General features: G+C 39.1%; 1 protein-coding gene across 10 annotated transcripts in view; it reads left to right on the plus strand.

Moving 5' to 3' along the window:
- The window catches only part of PPP1R12B (protein phosphatase 1 regulatory subunit 12B), a 215,597-nt gene that overhangs the window by 134,134 nt on the left and 61,971 nt on the right, over positions 1 to 19,492 (plus strand). The window contains exon 20 of one of the 10 annotated variants that reach the window (XM_040462281.1): positions 15,446 to 15,611. The exons of the other annotated variants lie outside the window; for them this stretch is intronic. Within the exon in view, the coding sequence (XP_040318215.1) occupies positions 15,446 to 15,481 (36 nt within the window). The 3' untranslated portion in view covers positions 15,482 to 15,611. Of the gene's footprint in view, positions 1 to 15,445; positions 15,612 to 19,492 lie in introns of those variants that run through there. 10 annotated transcript variants of the gene reach the window in all.

Genomic DNA, 19,492 nt, shown 5'->3' on the forward strand with positions numbered 1-19,492 from the left:
TCAAATATATATATATTTGAGATATAATTCACAATCAATAAACTGCACAGAACTTAAGTGTACTATTTGATGAGTTTTGACAGTTGTATACACCAATGTAAAGACCACTCGAATTAAGATATAGAACTTTTCCATCACCTTGAAAAGTTCCCTCATGCTCCCTTCCCTGTCCCAAGAGGCAACCACTCTTCTGATTTCTATCACCATGGATTAGTATTGCCTGTCCTTGCATTTCATATATATGAAACATACAGTCATATTTCATTTTAGGAGTAGAAAGGAAACTTTACTAGTTATTATCCCTATCTTGTGTTCCAGTCAGGGTTAGAATTAAGTACAGATTTTGTCTCCTCCTTTTAAAGATGTCAGAAGAAGATTCTTTGACCTCTCACCCATGTATCAGTAACAACAGCATGGTTAAGAAGACCTTTCTATTGTTTAACCTAAATCCCAGTTGGTATTGTTGAAATCCATTTCTTCTTTCTGTGTACCCATGCTAGAAAAATGTAACCAGCACTTATACACAGGTAAGATTTATTGCCAGGAAGGGCCCTGATATTTGTTATCAATTACATGTTAAGAGAAAGACCAGTTGTGCATTTTTATGGTGGGGACACCAAGGAATGATACTTAGAAGGCTGGGGATTTTGCTTAAGCCCGGCATACTACATAGTTTTAGTCAGAACCCATTTCCATTGGAAAATCCATGGACAGGTGAGACTGGCAATGGATATATAATGTCTTAGCACCTCCTTGACAGGTGTGTTTAGAGCACATCTGTTAATTATTCACATAGGTATGTAGTAGATATTTCCCAGAAGTCGTAATATATCCATTATCTCGCTAAGTGAAAAAAGAAACTGTATCTAGATCTTAATGTGAGGAAGAAGGGTATTCCAGTGATAGGTGAAAAAAATTACATATTCAGGACTGTGTTTGTATTCTTTACTAGAGGTAATTGCACTGAATGTTTGTTCTGGAAGGCACAGTCGTTGGCACACTGCAGAAAGTGATGGCCATTTGGCATCTTTCCATCTTTTTTTACCTACCTCTTTGGCCTGCCTTTCTTTTGCTTAACACTGAGTTTATCTACTGCATTCTTGCTGTTTTCCCCCATTTACTCCTCTGGAGCAGACTGTTTGCCAAGCCAATTCTGTTGTATAATTAAGTTTATCACTAGAGGGCACAAGTGGTCAACAGAAAAGATGCTGATGAACAGAATGGTGCCCTAAAGAAGCTGAACAGTAGACAGCTTCTTTTGTTTTAAAGGGATTTTGAAAGAACACTGCTTGTGTAGTAAAGTTACTTGCTTCCCAGCTTTTGGGAATTTTGAGACAACTTGAGTTAGGGACCTCGTGTTATAGTTAAGAACACTGAGACCCAAAGAAGTTAAGAAGTATTCAGGGACATGAAGACTCTGTTGGTTGAACACCCTGTACCCCTGCATCAGGGAACCTTTTTATTTGATTTTAGTGAAACAGACTTGAAATTGGGGCTTACATCCTTCTGCATTCCCTATTTATCCATTTGGTTTTTTTACTCAACAGATTATATGTTCCAAATGACTTGCTAGGAGTATCTCACTTCCTTAAGTGAAGGAATTTCTCCTTGAAGGATGACTAAAAAGTCTACTCTGAGTATCAAGATTCAGTCAGTGGGTAGAATATCAGCATTCCTCTGTTGTCCTTGACATAGATAGGTACTTATATCTTTCATGAAGTAAGAATTTCCGTACAAGATGCCTCCCTCAGCATCCCTACGCTCTAGCCCTGTTGCTTTTAGGCAAGTCAGTCTGAACAGAATCACTGAAACCTCACCCTCAAAACTAGCAATGTAGTTTTCCCAGTCCAGGGTGGAATAGTAGATCTGGATTGCTCATCACCCCTCAAAATGCATTGGTAAAGGAGATATTGTTAAGGAATTACTAATTCATGGATATTAAGGTATGTGCCTTGGAAGGCTGTGGCATGCTAGTGGAGAGATGTGTTGATAAAGTGTACCAAAGGAAGTAAGCCATTTAAATGTAAGATTTCCAAATTAAATAAAAGATAGAAGTGTATAGAAATTTGCTGCCAAAACTTGGTTTTGAACTAAGCTTTAATAGAAAATAAAACTTGCCTTTGGAGCCACTTGGCGCCAGAAATGTCTCTACCACCAAAAGTGACTAAATGCATTTCCCAGTCTGTCCTGCCTTCTCCTCTATAACCTTCCTCTCATTTACTTGCTGAACAAGTACATTAAGGTACCTATTATAGTCAGGCAATTTTCCAGATACTGGAGATGCAACAATGAACAAAAAGCCCTGCTCTTAAGGAGTTTACATTCTAGTGGAGGAGATGGACAATACATAAAATAAGTAAGCGTGTGAAGTAAATAGTGTGGGAAAAGGTGATGAGTGTTTTTGGAAAACCCATGTAGAGTAGGATAGGAAGGAATCAGAAGTGCCTGAGTGGGATAGGAAGTTGACATTATAAGTAGGGTGGTCAGGATAGACCTTGCTGAGAAAGCATCATCTGAGCCTAGAATGAAAGGAAGTAAGATGGGGTGCCATGTGGACATATGGGAATAGAGAGTTTAGACAGGGGGAATAGCACTTGCAAAGATTCTGAGGCAGAAGCACAGCTGACGTGCTTGAGGGCAGGTGAAAAGACCAGTGTGGTAGAGCAGAATGAGCAGAAGGGCCCAAAGGCAGAGACTGACAAGTCATTGGAAAGGCTCTGGCTTTTGATCAGAATGAGTGGGTAGCCCCTGTAGAGTCTTGAGCATAAGAGTGACATGATTATACTTAATATTTGAAGGAGTTCCTCTGCCTACTGTTTGGAGGATATACTCTACAGGGATCCGGGTAGAAGCAGGAACATTAGTTAGGAAGCTATTACGAATCATCCAGGGAAAAACTTATGGTGGTTTAGACCAAAGTGAGAATGGGTAGTAAAGCTGCTGAGAAGTTTTCATATTTAGCATACAGTTTGAAATTGGAACCAATGAAATTTGCTGCTGGATTGGATATAGGGTGAAAAAAATGGCAGGGGTAGTGATCAAGGTGGACACCAAAACTTTTAGCTAAGGCAACTGAAAGAATGGAGTTTTCGTTCACTGAAATAGAGATGACTGTGGAAGGAATGGATTTGGTTGGGGGGAGAGCAGGCATGTGGTTTGGGTTTTAGGAGTGTTAAATTTAATGTCTGATTGACATCCACATGGAAATGTCAAGAGAAGACTTAGCAGTAGGAGTCTGGAGTTCAGATGAGTGGTCCAGACTGGACATATGAACTGAATGTCAATAAATGTATAGATTGTATTTAAAACCAGGAGATGGAATGAGATCACAAGAGAATGAAAGCAGACGGAGAAGAAATCCAAAGACAGAGTCCTGGGACACTCCCAAATTCAATGTGAGAAGGGGAAGAACCACAAAGGGGGAAGAACTGATGAATCTTAGTAGTTAGCTCTGGGAATATGACTAGGACTTTCTTGTTTAATCAGAAGAATTCTATTGATTAACCATCTTTGCAGGTGATCTTTTAAGTTCACTCAGCTTTTGGTCCCCTTTGCTTTGCCTGATTTTCCTCAGCTTTATTATATCTTTGAATAACTAGCACTTCCATTTCACTTATGAATAAGAGGGTTTCTTTGAAAACTTATTTCTGAGTGTTATCAGATGCTAAATTCTGAGTTAGCTCTGTAATGTCTACAATGGCAATTATAGACTGAATTTTAGAACTGAAAGAGACTTAAACTTCTAAGTAACTAGTCAAACATCTCATTTTAAAGATAACAGCTGAGGTCCAGAGAGATTAAGTAACTTGCCAGGATCACATCGCTGGGTTCCTAGTCCATGGCAGTTGTACTACCTTCAGGGGAATCTTTCTATCTGTTCTATATCTCATGTGATATACTGTTACGACAAGCAATATAGCATAGTGGGTAAGAGTGCAGACCCAGGAGCTAGGTAGACTCCCTGGGCCACTTAACTACTTTGGATAAGTTGCTTAACCGCTGTATACTTCAGTTTCCTCATCTGTAAAGTAGGGATAGTCATGGTAGCTACCTCCTAAAGTCATAAAGTGAACATGAATAAATACACTTAAATAGTTAGAGACGATCGAAATTCATTCATACTGTTTTCCAAATCTGCAGGTTCAATCTGCATCAAAGTAAGGCTTTTGGAATACATCCATTGACCTTAGAATCATGTGATCTTGAAGTATTTATTAATTTATCCACAAAGAATTAATTATTTGGAGAGTCAGAGAAGTAGCCCAGGCTCCTATATAACTCCAGTATATGTTTTTGTGAACATACCTGATGAATTTTGATAAATAAATCTTAAGAGGGGTTGCTGAAGTAGGGGGAACAAGTGATGAGGAGAAGGGTAAGAAACAAGAACTAAATGTTTCCATTTTTGCTAGAAACTGAGCACCTGATCAAATCAAGTCCCACATATTTCTGTTAGTCAAGCAGGCTTTCATTTCTATGCCTCAGTTGCCCTCCTGTTTATCTTTTTCTGCAGGGATTTCCAACAATTCTAGTTTCATAGATCTTTACCCCGCTCTCCCCCCTTCCCCCCCCCCCTTTCTTTGGGTAAATAATAGCCCCTTTGCCTGTAAGCTCTAATTTTTTATAACTTTGCTTCTGGCTATTTGCTGGATCCTCTTTCCTCTCTCAAGCAGAATTTTTTTTTAATCTTGTTACTTAATCTCGTGAAGCCCCTTAATCTGCTGGAGGGCATCCAGTGATTTTCTGTCTGCTCTCCGCCACTGGGCAGTATCTTTGCCATTCTCCTTTTAGGTAAAATCCTAGGACTGTTTTGCTTCTCCTCTCTCGGGGCTTGATTACCTAATATGGTAAGGTATGTCCCCTGACAAGACTGCACTGTTGAGAGGGAACAACAGTTTGACTAAGTTTAAAGACACCGAAGGTAAGCTGTCAGAGCTATCAGGGTTAGTTATTTATGTAGCAAAGTAATATTTTTCACAGCATACCATATAAATATAACAGCCACAATCTTGTGAAAGCAAGTCTCTTTTTAATCAAGTGAAAGGATAAGAAAATACAGATTTTCCTCCCTTAGCCTCTTTATCTGTAGCCAGATAAGAAAAAAAAAAAAAAAAAAAAAAAAAAAAGACGAAGGGAACAGGGTAGTTTGTCCCCAGAATGAGAAGGTTTTGAGAAGTCTGAGAAATTTGGTTATATAAAAATGCTTATAAGGATATATTTAATAAGCGATGGCTGTTATAAACAGCCCTGTCATAGCCAGCCTCTGGGAGTTGGCAAGCATTCTCATGAAGAAAAGCAAGCTGTCCCGGATTTGTACAATTGATGACAGTGGGCAGTCCCAAGGAAAAAGATGAAGATTGAGACATGGCAGCCAACCAGCTCTGTGTGTGGGAAGCTGCCTTCTATCCAATGTGCACTGAAGACTCTTCTCTAGTGGTTGACTCCACATAAGCCTGGAAGGATCTTTCCTTTCACTGTACATTTGCTCTTGCTTTGTGACTGTAGCTTCTTAAAATACTGCAGATGCTGTGATTTTCTATATATGGGTCACACTGTGCCTTGTTCTAGCCCAAGCTGTATAAACCAACGAAGTTTCTTTTGGCATCTTCCTTTTAAGGACTCTATTAATTTTAGGTCGTGCTGTTGCCAAGGAAATCTCAGTAATCAAAGCTCACATGTATTCCTTTGAGACCCTGTAATTTTTGGACCCACTGTCCCATTACATCAGTGAATTCTGCTCTAGTCAGAAATCTTTTTTAAGATAGAATAAATTGACCTTCAAGGTATCTGTTTGGGCTTTGCTCAAACTTCTTATCCAAAGATGTGGAAGGTTTATCAACTACTAAGGGACGGTACAGTTAACCCTTGACCATTTACTTTTCTTCCAAATCTTTCTTCTGCCTCTGATTGCCTTCAAGGTATTAGTTTGTGTTAGTGACCCATGACCTTCTGTCTCTTTGTTGGAGGGACACTGATGAGCTTGAAACTCTGCTGGAATTTTTTTATGATTATAAAAGTAATATATTTCATTATAGAAAATATATGAGGTATAGAAAAGTATAAAGCAGTGCTTCTCAAAAGCAGCAGGAGCATTTCTAGAGGTTATAAATATTCATGCGGGTACTTTTAGGGGTCACAGTGATGGGGGATGCATTTAGTGGACAGGGCCCAGAGATACTACCTGTCCTAATAGGTCCCATATAACAGTTGTCCTGCAGCTTCCTTGACTTTCAGCTGTCTCCCTGGACAGTCATGGATGAAAAAGTCCAAAACCAAACTTGATTTTATGTGTAAACTTCCATTTTATGGCAGAGAGAATCTAAAAATTCAACTACCATGTAAACTGAGGAAAAACTGTAGTTTTAGTTTTATTCATTCCTGACAGCAGGGCCACTTGTATAATGGCATTGTTCTAAAACATTCTACAGATGTGCATGTGACTTCTACCTTCATGATGATCTATGATGAGTCTAAGCCTCTGACTACTTCATTATACCTTCTAGTGTTATTGGCCCAAGAATTTATACATTGAAATACATATTTCATTATATATTCCTTTTGTTTTTCTTCAGAGTTTATTTGATTTTTAAAACAATTTTAGCTAAGTTTTATGTCTATGAATTTTATTTCAGGATAGTAAAGATTGGAAGAGGTATTAGAAATATTTGTTATGAAAGAGGACTCTTTGTGCTGTAAAGAATAAGAAAAACTCGCCCAAAAATACCACTCAGAAGAAATTACTGTTTAACATTCTGGTGAACTTTCTGTTGGTGTTTTTGCAAAGTTGTTTTTTGTTTTTGTTTTTTTTTAAAACATATTCAGGATCGACTTATGGCATTTTTAAGAAAAGGATCATTTCCAACCGGAGAATTCCTGGGACCCCATCATTACCAGGATGACAATCTCATAATGTTGTCTTCAAAGCACTTGGGTTTAACTCTTTTATCAAAATAGTCAGTCCTATGATGGCTTTGATTACAGAGAACCTCTAGGAATAATTGTTCCTCTTTCTGTTGGAGTCTAGGGGTTACCTTAGTTATGAAAGTATTCATTTCTCTGTTGATAGCATGGCTAGAGAGCTTTAACCATGGCTTAGGCTTAGCTAATGTCAGAGTTCTAGCCCCATGATTGAGGTAAAAAGCTTAGTGTGGGATTTGCAGCTCTTTTTCAGCAAATGGAGTGTTTCTAGATTTGCCCCAGCAGGAATGTTGCCCTCAAGGCACTAACAGATGTTGCCTGTAAAGGTCTTACTTTGGTAGGACCTAAAAGGTAGGGTAGTTGGGGTGAAAATGTAACGATAAATCTGTACAATCTGCCTGTCTTAATTTTCTCTATACCATCTCAGTTTTCAATGAAACAAGTTCAAGAATCAGCAACCATGTAGTGATGTGAATTTCTTTCACAGAAAAAATGTGGCTTTATATCCAAATATGATTTTTCAAGATACTTAAATGTTCACACAGATGTGACTTAACAGTATGTGCTTTTGAAAATACTTGGCTTTTTTAATGCTTTAAAAATGTTTTGTTTTCTTAAACCCTGAGCTCTTATACCTTAAACTATGCCAGTGTTATTGACTACTGAGAAGAAAGGAGGGACATTTTTGAAACCATTGGCATAAGTCATGGAGACATAACAAACAGCATGGAAACTATAGTTTATAATGCTGTGTCTCATGTTTGAAAGTTGCTAAAGAATAAATCTTAAAAAGTTCTCATGATAAGGAAAAAAATTCTGTAGCTATGTATGGTGACAGATTATTAACTGGACTTATTGGAGTATTTATTTTGCAATATATACAAATATCTAATCATCATGTTGTACACCTGAAACTAATATAATGCATTTCATTTATGCCCCAATTAAAAAAAAAAAAAAAAAAAAAAAACATTGGCAAGTTAGTAGTTCAAACTAAAATTACTTAGGTGCTGGGGGACTTTCAAAAGTGATATACCCAAGGGGAGCCTGGGTGGCTCAGTCAGTTAAGTGTCCAACTTCGGCACAGGTCATGATCTCACAATTTGTGGGTTCAAGCCCCGCATTGAGCTCTGTGCTGACAGCTCAGAACCTGGAGCCTGCTTCAGATTCTGTGTCTCCCTCTCTCTCTGCCCCTCCCCCAGCTCATGTTCTGTCTCTCTCTCTCAAAAATAAATAAACATAAAAAAAAAAGTGATATACCCAATTGGTAGATCATGGGGCTATCCGTGGTAACTGAATGCTTAGTTTCTCATTTCTCCAAGTGACTAGTATAGCTGCTTGTTGGCTCTTGTGAGGGTCAACATTGCCTTTCCGAGGTCATGGGGAGGGCAAATGTCTTTGCCTGTTCTCCAGTAGTATGTGTTGGGGGAGGGACAGCGACAGCAGGGCCAGCCTAATCTTCATCTTTGGTACATAACACTCTAGGCCAGGGCTTAGTAAACACTTTATATAAAGGGCCTGATTAGGGGCGCCTGGGTGGCGCAGTCGGTTAAGCGTCCGACTTCAGCCAGGTCACGATCTCGCGGTCCGTGAGTTCGAGCCCCGCGTCGGGCTCTGGGCTGATGGCTCAGAGCCTGGAGCCTGTTTCCAATTCTGTGTCTCCCTCTCTCTCTGCCCCTCCCCCGTTCATGCTCTGTCTCTCTCTGTCCCAAAAATAAATAAACGTTGAAAAAAAAAAAGAAATACATTTAAAGGGCCTGATTAAAAAAAATAATAATAATAATAAAGGGCCTGATTGTAATTATTATCTACTTTGTGGTCTGTGTAGTCTGTTGCAACTACTCAACTTTGCTATTATAGTGGGAAAGTAACCAATAGACAATCTGTCAATAAATAGAATGGCTATGTTCCAATAAAACTTTATTTATAAAAGCAGGTTGGTGGGCTGGATTTGGCCTACAGCCTGGGCCACAGTTTGCCAGCCTCTGCTCTTGGTTACAGATTCATAAATGTTTGCTGATGTAAACATGACTCCAAATGTCAGTTTGCTCTCATCTAAGCACTTTTCTGGTAATTCAGCATTTTTCCAATTGCTCTGATTCTTTAATATTACTGACACTTTGTGGGGTCAGGGAAGTCATTCATTTAAGGGGATACACGTTGTTTGTCCTCACTTGGAAAAGCATCAGTTTTGGTCATGCTGCAGAAAGCAAGCTATAAAGATTCCTGGATGAAGGAGTAAAGGAGGAGTTTCTTCTACGTCATTTTAAAGTAGTTTCTCTGTTCTATCTTAGTTCATTACCTTTTTTTTTCCTAAACATTTTTTAATCTTTTTATTGAAGTGTCATTGACACTCCACGTTACATTAGTTTCAGGTATACAACATGGTAATTCAACAAGACTATATGTTATGCTCTGCTCACCACAAGTGGAGAAAGTCTGAAATGGTTGATTCTCCTAATATATCCCTATCTGCTTTTTTCATCTGATCCTATCCCTTCTTCCCTCCCAAAGACCTGACTTTGAGGTTAGCTAAAATGATAGTTTGGGGATATGTGATCACTTGACACTTGAGAAATTCTGCTTTTTAGGTTATGGCCATGCCTTTAAGGCTCACAGATTCTTGGAAGGGTACCTGTCATTCATTTTAATTGCTGGTTGTCATTTGAATTCCTTAGTCAGGAGTAGGTTATGGAGTTTATTAGGTTTTCTTGCCTTGTTAACTTTCAGTCTGCAGTACATATGTAAGAAGAATTTGGGGAGATTTACGGAGGGGTGAAAGAAATCTTCAAAGCTTTGGCCTTGGGCTTACTTGAAATGATGGTTAAGAGGAGTGGATTTTTGGAGTGGATTCTGGTTACTGAACAACTTTAAGGAAAAATTTGAAAAGGAAAAAGAATGAGAGCTGACAGTGATATGTCATAGTAAAGACTCACACCACGTATGGGAATCAGTGATGGATTGGCACAATTAAATTTGTGCCAAGTAAACAAAACAAGATCCTTTCTATAGAATAAAGGTCTGCCTAATGTATGATATGTTGTCTGAGGAGTCTCTCCAGTCACTTGTGACCTCTAGCTCTCTGGAATAAAACTAATGCCACATTATTCGGGCAACTTATAATCATAATTATATTATTAATTATATTATAATCATAATAATAATTCTGGGGTGTTTGACTTAGAGCTAAGGGCAAGTTTGGATACCGCTATCCAGCAAGCTGAGCCATTTTCAATAATAATTACCTAATAGGTAAAGCTTCTATAGCAGTCTTCCTCAAACTTGTCAGTAAGAATCACTGGGGTCATTTGTTTATAATATAGATTTTCAGGCCTCTTCCTTTGAGATTCTGACTTAGGAGGGGATGTGGTGGTAGAGAGTGGAAAGCCTACGAATCTATATTGTAATAGAAGTCTCCCAGGTGATTCTTAACAGGCAAATTTGACAAAGACTGTTCCTAGAGGTATAATATTTAGGGATTACTAATATCCCAGGTAGGTCATCATTAAAGAGTCATTAACTATGGCCCCCTGAAGGGACTTAGAGCCAATCTCTACTCCTTCCTCTCCTCCAGAAATGGACATTTAACCCACAGAGAACCAAATTATTAAAGGCCCTCTAAGACAGTCCAGTTCCATTCAGGAAGTCTTTTGCTTACATAGCAGCATACATTTATTTAGTCAACAAAATTATTATTACCTAGTATGTGTCAAGCATTATGCATTAGGGATACAGAAATGTATAAGGTAGACAATGTTCCTGCCCCTCATAATACTCACATTTTAATGGGCCAGGAGGTATTCCTGTTAGACATACAAGTTGAGATATCATGTAGGCAGTTGAACATAGGAATCTGGTGTTCATGGGAGATAATAGAGCTAGAAATAAAGATATTTGAGAGTCACTGCGTTAGAGATGATACCTACAGATGGTGGACTGGGTGAGATCTCTCCAGAAAAGAACATAAAGAAAGGAAAAGAGTCTATGATTATGCCCTAGATTATTCCAGGGCTGGCTCTAGACAAAAACAGGAATATTTCTTCCATTGGACCAGGAGAGCATATACAGATAAATTGGTGGGTCTCATGTGGGAAAAATGAAGTAGTTATGATCTGACTTTCTGTCTCTCTGTCTCTGTCTCTCTCTCTCTCTCTCTCTCTCACACACACACACACACACACTTTTTTTTTTTTTTTTATACCTAGAGAGCAATTAGAGCCTATTAGTGTCCAAATGAAAGATAATGAACTAGGTAACTAATGCTAAGTATGGTTTGAATGGGAGGAACCTAAGAAATACGAAAACTCCATAGGATTTGATATTTTACTGGTGTGGAGAGTGAATATAAAGAAGAGTCTACAGTGGTTGAGAAGATGCATGGATTGGTAGACACAGTATTGGCTTTGGAGCCAGAAGACCTAGGTCCAAAGCTACTTCCATCTCTTATTAGCTGTAAGGTCTTAAAAAATAAATTTAACCTCTCTGAATTGTAAAAGTGCTTTAATTGGCTGTAAAAATGAGATTGTTATCCCTATCTTGTAGGCTTAATGTAAGGACGGCCATAACAATGTATTTCACTTTAAATAGTGCCCAGCCTTAGCAAGTGTTTGTTAAACAATGGTTGCTAGTATAATAGGACTTCACCAGTCTTTCCCTGCCGCCAACCTGCCCCCTCTCCCTCCATGTCTTTGAGCTTTCACACACGTTATTCCCATTTCCTGGAATGCTCTTCCTCCTACTTTATTGCCTCTTCCTCTCCCCACTTCCCTTTTTAACACCCATTCATGTTTTAGGTTATGGCCCACCTGGGGCCTCTAGGAACCCTTCTTTTGACCCCCTCTTCAGAGTAGACTAGGTTCTCCTCAGTATCTAGAATTAACCTGTAATATACAGTGATAATTGTTACTATTATTATATTTGCCAATTAAACAAAAATCCTTAAAAGTAAGGTCTGTTTCTTGTTCATTATGTTAACTTCCAGGATCTAGCAGAATATCTCGTATTTAGGTATGTCTTTATGAAGATTTGTAGAACAGTCCAATTAATGACATTCATGTTTCCAGTTTTGATGACTGCATGAATAATATACTAATAATGAGATTGAGAATTCAGGAGGAAGAACATGTTTGTGATGAAGATGTTTTTGCTTTTGGATGTACTGACTTTGAGGTACCTGTCAGACATATGAAATTAAATATGCTATAGGCAATTCGATACACAGGCCTGAAGTGTGGGGAGGTTCTGGGGCTAGAAATAAAAATTTAGAGGGGCAGCAGCCTGTTGGTAATAGTTTTAAATTATGAAAGGGAGGATATTTTCCAAGAATAACTTGTAGAGCAGTTGGTTCTCAGCTTTTTTTCTTCCCCAGTGTTGTGAGGGATGCACTCAAATGACCATGGGTCAGTATCACAGTGATTCTGAAGCAGGAAAGGCAAAAGGAGCCCATCCCCAGGGGAGACCTATCAGAATGTCTGTGGGATGCTAAGGAGGAGCACTGCTGTGAAAAAATAAGAACAGACAGTTTAGAAGAGAGCCTGGGCCACACCAGTGCTTAAGGGATATGCCGAGGAGGAAAGGTCCCATGAAAGAGATCTGAGAGGAAATGGTCAGAGCAGGAAAAGAGCGAGGAAAGAATATGTTCGACCAAAAAAGGAAGTGAAAAGTTTCAGGGACTCTAGATGACAGAACTTAATTTCATATAGCTCAAGCAAAAGGCTATGTAACTGGGATAATCTGCACATTGATCCAGGTTGGTGTCAGGCATAGCTAAGTGCAGGAGGCTAAAACTTGGTCATCAGAGCTCTGCCTCCTTCTTGTATAGACCACAGAGGAAGAATACCTTCTCTATCCTAGTGTCCATATATCCAGTTGACCTGGCTTTGGTCAGGTAGACTTGCCTGAAGCAATTTCTGTAGCCAGAGGTTAGATGGTTAGAGGGGCAGTGAAGCACAGTGGTTAAGATCCAGAACTCTGGAACCAAGTTATTTGAGTTCAAATCCCTGTTCTGTGACTTATTGTACAACCTTGGGCAAATTACATACTCCTCTGTGCCTCAGTTTCCCTAACTCTAACATGTGAGAAATAATGGTAGCTATAACATAGGTCATTTCTTTAAATGAGATAATGCGGATAAAACTTACCGACAGTGCCTAAACACGGTAAGCACTCAATAAATGTTAGACCACAGTGATTGTAATGATAATGATAACGACAACAGTAGTGATGGTAGTGATAATGAGGAAGCAGTAGCAGCGGCTCCCACTTTTTGTAGGGGTGGGGTTAGGAGAGGGTCAGCTACTTGGACCAGTTCCCCACAGGATGAAAGAAAGCGTTCTGTTACCAAAAGAAGAGAAAGGGATAAAGTGCTGGAAAGACAAACTATAGCTACCCTAGTCCTCTGTAATCACATCCAGTTTGATTCTGTAATCCACACAGAGTCTGAGAACCCCCGAAGTACCCAGTGGATTTGGCAATAAGGAGATTTTGCTGGCTAGTGCGAACAGTTTGGTGGCCTGGATGGCACTGAAGCAGTGGTACCTTCTCTTTGTGATCCTCTGCAATAATGATTTTGATAAGTTTCCTGGGGGTTAATAGCATCTGGTTAGTAGCCATTTGCTTTATGGGCAGAGCTCCAAAATAGTTTGCTGTTAAAAAAAAAGAAAAGAAAAGAAAAAGTCTTCATAAAGCCTTGAAGAGTTCAAACATATCTAATCATCCTATCATTTGGCAGATTGTGATGACTTTCTGGTTCCATGCTTTACTCTGAATTGGGCTTCCTCCTAACAATCCTTATTCCACATTTCTGCTTCTTCCCCTTCTTGAGAACAGACGATAGATCAACATTCTTGCCTGATCCTGCAAGCATATTTTGAAGGAATGAAAAGCAAATATTCTTCTACCCCAGAGGAGCATTTTCCACATTATGCTAGCAATTATGAAAGGAGTTAGTTATTGGATTAGCTAGTGAGATGTGATTGTCAGTCATCGTCATGTTCTCATTACTGGTAATGTTGTCCAGACCTACCATGTTTTCTCTGACTGTGTTTCTCCCTTTTTTTGTGTTTCACTTGTTTACGGAGTGCCGTCAGAGAGAAAGCCTGATTCAAGTTTGATAAAGTGCTGCTAAGCCACCTCAAGATTATCTTAGCTAAAGAAGTTCGATAGAGTGCAGTTGTGGGTTCTGGATTAATCTAGAATGGCTTCCTAAAAGAAAAATTCCAGAAGAATAGTATGGGAACTTTTTCCTCCCAGCTTTCCCCCTCCTCAGTTATGTTATTACCCCAGAAAAATATCACAAACAAAACAAAGTTATGTAACAGAGAAATATTAGAGAAAAGTCAAGAACTGAGAGTTTTAGCTTCCAACTTTACCATTAATAAAAGCACATTGCAGTGTAATAACAAGTAGGTTATGAATAAGCTGTTCTCAGCTATATATTCAGGTTAGTTCCTTAAAGAAAGTTCTTCCAGAATTTACTTCCTAAAAATGTTTTTGTACTGTAACCTACCACTGAGCTTCAGAGAATAAATTTGATTTAGATAGCAGTGATTATTGGAAAACTATTTCAAAATGGACAACTGTTTAACATCTATAAGGGGAAGTATATAACCTCACTAGTATTCAAAACTATGAATTAGTATTATAATGAAGTAGTGTTTGGGGTTTTTTTTGTTTTTTGTTTTTTTGTTTTTTACTAACCAACATAGGTAAAAAGATAATGCTCAATTCAGGTGAGAGTATAATGAAATGGGCCTTCTCATATTTTACTGTTGAGAATGCAAGTTAATACTCCTTTTCAGAAAGCAAATTGTCAAACTCTGAAAAGCCCCAAACTGATACAGAATTTCCACTTATGGAAATCTTTCACTAAGAAACAGTCCTAAATATAAAAAGGGTCAAGGGAAGCTTTATATACAGAGATTTTTGTCACAGGATATATTGTATGTATGTAGCTCTATAAACGTTTATTCATTCAATAAATACTTGAGTACCTATTATATGGAAAGCTGTTTGCTAGGTACTATTGAACAAAACAAATTGAGTCCATTTAGTTATTTGTAACAGTGGAAAAATTGGAAACAACCTAAATGTCCAGTATTCTGGCAGCAGTTAAGTAAACTATGATTCATCCATGCAATGGAATACTATGAATCATAGTTTGCTTTACTGTTCCCTACTAGCCATTTTGGAGTGTTTCCTTGGAACAGATGAGAGTAGGAGGCGGCCATTTAAAAATGAGTTACAAAGATAGTGTAATAGCCTGGATAAATGCTTATGATAAAAGATTAGTGAATGAACTAGATCCACAATCATATATGTAATAGGAGGTATAGAGGATGCCCAGGCCCAAGTAAAAAGACCAGGGGTACAGTCACCACAGTGTTAACAGTGATTGTGTTTCTAAGGTGAGACTAAATATGACTGGCTTTTTTCTACTTTCCTTAATGCTCCCCTGTTACTTGTTTCTTTTTTTTTCTTTTTCTCTTCTTGTTTTTTACTTAAATGCTTTGGCCACACAAACTTCCAGAAAGTGAAGGCTTGCCTGCAAGTGAAGACTGCTTGAACCGAGTGGGAATTTTGCCAGAGCATTTTTTCCCTGGCTGGTGATGGGTTGCGTGTTTCTGATGGAGTGGAAGTATTGGATAGTGGAGTTACGAAATCTACTGGGCACCCACCCCACCCCTAATATCGTTCACACAAACAGCACTGTAGATGCAATGTAATGAGCCTCACGTGTAGCAGTGTGGATGGTAAGGTGCCTTTCAATGAATGTGTTTTGTTTTTGTTTTTAGAAATGTCTCTAGAATGTTATCTGAAGACTGCTTGGGGTTGGGGCTGGTTATATGCTATTTCTCCATCCTTCACACCTCCCAAGTTGGAATCTACTTGTCTTTAGTGTAATGTGAAATTAAGTAGTTCATATAAATTCACACTGGAACCATAGTCAACGCTCTGAGAAACTCTGAGATTTATTACTGAGTTTTCCTTGCCACCTTAACCCAATTTTTACATTCTTAATCCATTCGTCCTTCTTTTCAGTCGAACTCCAACTTTTCTCTTTCCTTCCTGATTCTCTTCCCTGCATTTCTATTCACGTGAAATTTCTGGCTGTGCAGACTTTACAGTGTGCAAGGTCAGACCGCTCACATCCTATGACTTTGCTGCCTGCTGCTTACTTTTGTCCCTCTCTGCGCTTTGATATGCTCAGTATGCGATTTATTTTTATTGTCTTCTCAACTGTCAGTGACAGACATGTTTGTAGAAAAGACATGTTTTCTTCTGCTGTGCCTGAGACTGTGTGTAGGGGTTCTGTTTTGGTCTGGGTTGGTTTGCTTTTCTCTATTTAAAACTTAGATTGTGTCTACACCCACACGGAAACTTCATCCCGTCACTAGGCACCAGTAGGCTGTTCCTTTGCAGAGTGGTGATCAGACAATGCCACGTGTCTGCTGATGGTGAGTCTCCATTCTTGAAGACTGATCTCAGGAATGCATGCTTTTCTTCCTGTACCTGGCAGGTTATTTACTTAGCAGACTGAAGAATGGAGGACTCAGCATACTTACAAAGTACCAAACTGTTGAGATCACAGAAAATTATTTCTGGAAGGTACTTTGGAAGCTATTCTAGCCCAACTCCCTTACTTTACAGATAAAATACCTGGGGCCCCAAAAGGGATCAAGACTTAACCTATGCTGTACAATAGCGTAGTGGCAGAGAATGAGCTAGAACAGTTCTGAATTCCCAGACCAGCATTCTTTCCACTGGGCTGATGGCTGTCTTCCAGGTGTAGGAGTGCAGGTGGTGCTTATTACAGGACTCTGCTGGCTGCAGTGCTGGGCCTAGTGCTGTGGAAAGCACCCTTTTCTTTTGCTCCGTCTGATTCCATTTATGGAAAACAGTGGTAGAGTTTATACACAAGGTCTACAATAATGTCTGCTGCTGTCCCAAGTTTCTTACCTTTTTAAAATCAACTTCCCTCCATTTCTGATTTTTCAGTGTATCTGTTGTTTATTTCAATGCAGACTACTTCCAAATAATCAGAATATTCCTCTACTACGGTCAACTTTGATTTTGAACCTTGGATGTATTTGCTAATGACTGCAGACTGGTGGGGTTAAGAGAATTGAACTATTATTTAAAAAGTAAAAGTGGGGCACCTGGGTGGCTCAGTCGGTTGGGCGTCTGACTTCGGCTCAGGTCATGATCTCATGGTTCATGAGTTTGAGCCCTGTGTCAGGCTCTGTGCTGACGGCTCGGAGCCTGGAGCCTGTTTCAGATTCTGTGTCTCTCTCTCTCCCATTCTCTCTCTCTCCCATTCTCTCTCTCTCTCTCTCTCTCTCTCTCTCTCTCTCTCTGCCCCTCTTGACTCATACTCTTTCTCTCTCTCAAAAATAAACATTAAAAAAAGTAAAAGCTACTCTAGGACTCAGGATGGCAGAGTAAGGATACTGAATCCTGTCCCTCTCAATACAAAATTAAGAAGTAATGAAAAGTCCATGAAGAATGGGGCACTCCTCAGGAACTCTCTGGAAACGATTGAGCTGATGCTGGAAAACCATGGGTTCATTGAGAAAACCTGGAGAGAAAAAAGGGCAAAGGAGCGAAGAGAAAACTTGACATTTAAGAGATGAGATGGGGGGGCTCCGTCGGTGAAGCGTCCGACTTCGGCTCGGGTCATGATCTCACAGTTTGTGGGTTCGAGCCGCACGTCAGGCTCTGTGCTGACGACTCCGAGCCTGGAGCCTGCTTCGGATTCCGTGTTTCCCTCTCTCTCTGACCCTCCCCTGCTCATGCCCTGTCTCTCTCTCTCTCAAAAAAAATAAATAAAAACATTAAAAAAAAAAAAAAAAAGAGATGAGATGGGAAACAGAACCAGGTGCTACTCTCCAAGAGTAAACCACCATCAGCTGACCATATAATGGATAACACCAGCCCTGACCATAGCTTATTAACACAGAGGTGTTCATCTGTTCCATGTTGGGACAGTGATATTTTTTATTCTTAGGGAATTGGAAATGATATGAAGGCTTTGGTTGTGAGTGTACCTGTACATATACAATTAGAATTTTGGGGTGCCCCTGTTTTATCATGTGGAATGAGAAGCCGACAAGAATCTGCAAGGAAAAGAGTGAAATCAATATTCTGGGAAGAGTAAAGATGAAAACCACAGGGAATGGGAATAGGCTGCTAACTCCCAGTTTCAGCTTGTTTCTTTTTTTTCTTTTTAATTTTTTAACTTTTAAACATTTAAATCCAAGTTAGTTAACATATAGTATAATGATTTCAGGAGTGGAGTTTAGTGATTAATCGCTTGCATATAACACCCAGTGCTCATCCCAGTGGGTGCCCATCACCCATTTCACCCTTCCCTAAACCCTTTTCCCCTCCAGCAAGCTTTGGTTTGTTCTCTGTATTTGGGAGTCTCTATGGTTTGCCTCCCTCTCTGTTTTTATCTTATTTTTCCTTCCCTTCCCCTGTGTTCATCTGTTTTGGTTCTTAGATTCTACCTATGAGTGAAATCATATGACCTTTGTCTTTGTCTGACGTATTTCTCCTTCAGCTGGTTTCTGAAGTTTGTGATGTAGGATACATCCTTTCTTTTCCAACAAAATTCCCATTTTGGTAGTGATGGAAGAGCCAAGGAGAAATTTTGAGAAATCCAGACTCTTTATAGTCCTAACACATTTTCTATGATAATAGCTGTGTCTGGCCCAGTACTATTAAAATGTAAATTTGAGTTTTACCAAAAGGGCCAACAGACATCGGTACAGAATCAAAGTAACAATCCTTAAGATTTAGAGAAGAAACCCCCATACCTGGGTTGTCATCAAGGTAAGTGTCAATCATCAGAGCAATTTGTTTAATCGAAGTCTCAAGCAATAGTTCATTCAAGTTATAGATGAAAACTCCACAAAAACCTGCATGATCAAAAAATATTTCTCGCATTGCAAGTAATCCACACTTTCTTATTTTATTTTTGTGTGCAGTGAGGGTTACTAGATTTGGCAAATAAAAGTACAGGACACTCAGTTAAATTTGAATTTCAAATTACAAATACTAATTTTTAGTGTATGTCCCATGCAGTACTTGAGACACACATTTATACCAGAAACATTTCTTCTTTATGTAAAATTCAGATTTAATTGGGCATCCTGTAGTTAATCTGTCACTCCTCAGTACGGTAAATAATATACCGTCGCAGGCGTAGGAGAAGGAATTTTATTTCCCCAATATACATCGTAAGTGGTACGTCTTGTCCCCAGGCAGTGAAGTCAGCTAAGATGCAAAGGGGAAACGTCTATCAAAATGTTTTCTCAGTGAATTGTATAGATGTGTCAACTTTTCCTTTTTGAGACTCACTCAATTCCATTTTGTAGGGAGAGTTGGGGAAAGGAGAGGACATTATACATATTAAATATTAGTAAAATTTTCTTTTTTAAATCCCTCGTACTAATAGCAGTATAAAAACCATAATTTAAAAAGTAGACTCATTTTCTTCAGGAGCGTAAGATTGTAAAGGAAGAACAGAGACAAGAAGGGAAGAAAAGAGAGGCACCTGGGTGGCTCAGTTGGT

This window comes from Herpailurus yagouaroundi, unplaced genomic scaffold (assembly GCF_014898765.1).
Source record: "Herpailurus yagouaroundi ecotype Mexico unplaced genomic scaffold, PumYag 308, whole genome shotgun sequence".
NCBI lineage: Eukaryota > Metazoa > Chordata > Mammalia > Carnivora > Felidae > Herpailurus > Herpailurus yagouaroundi.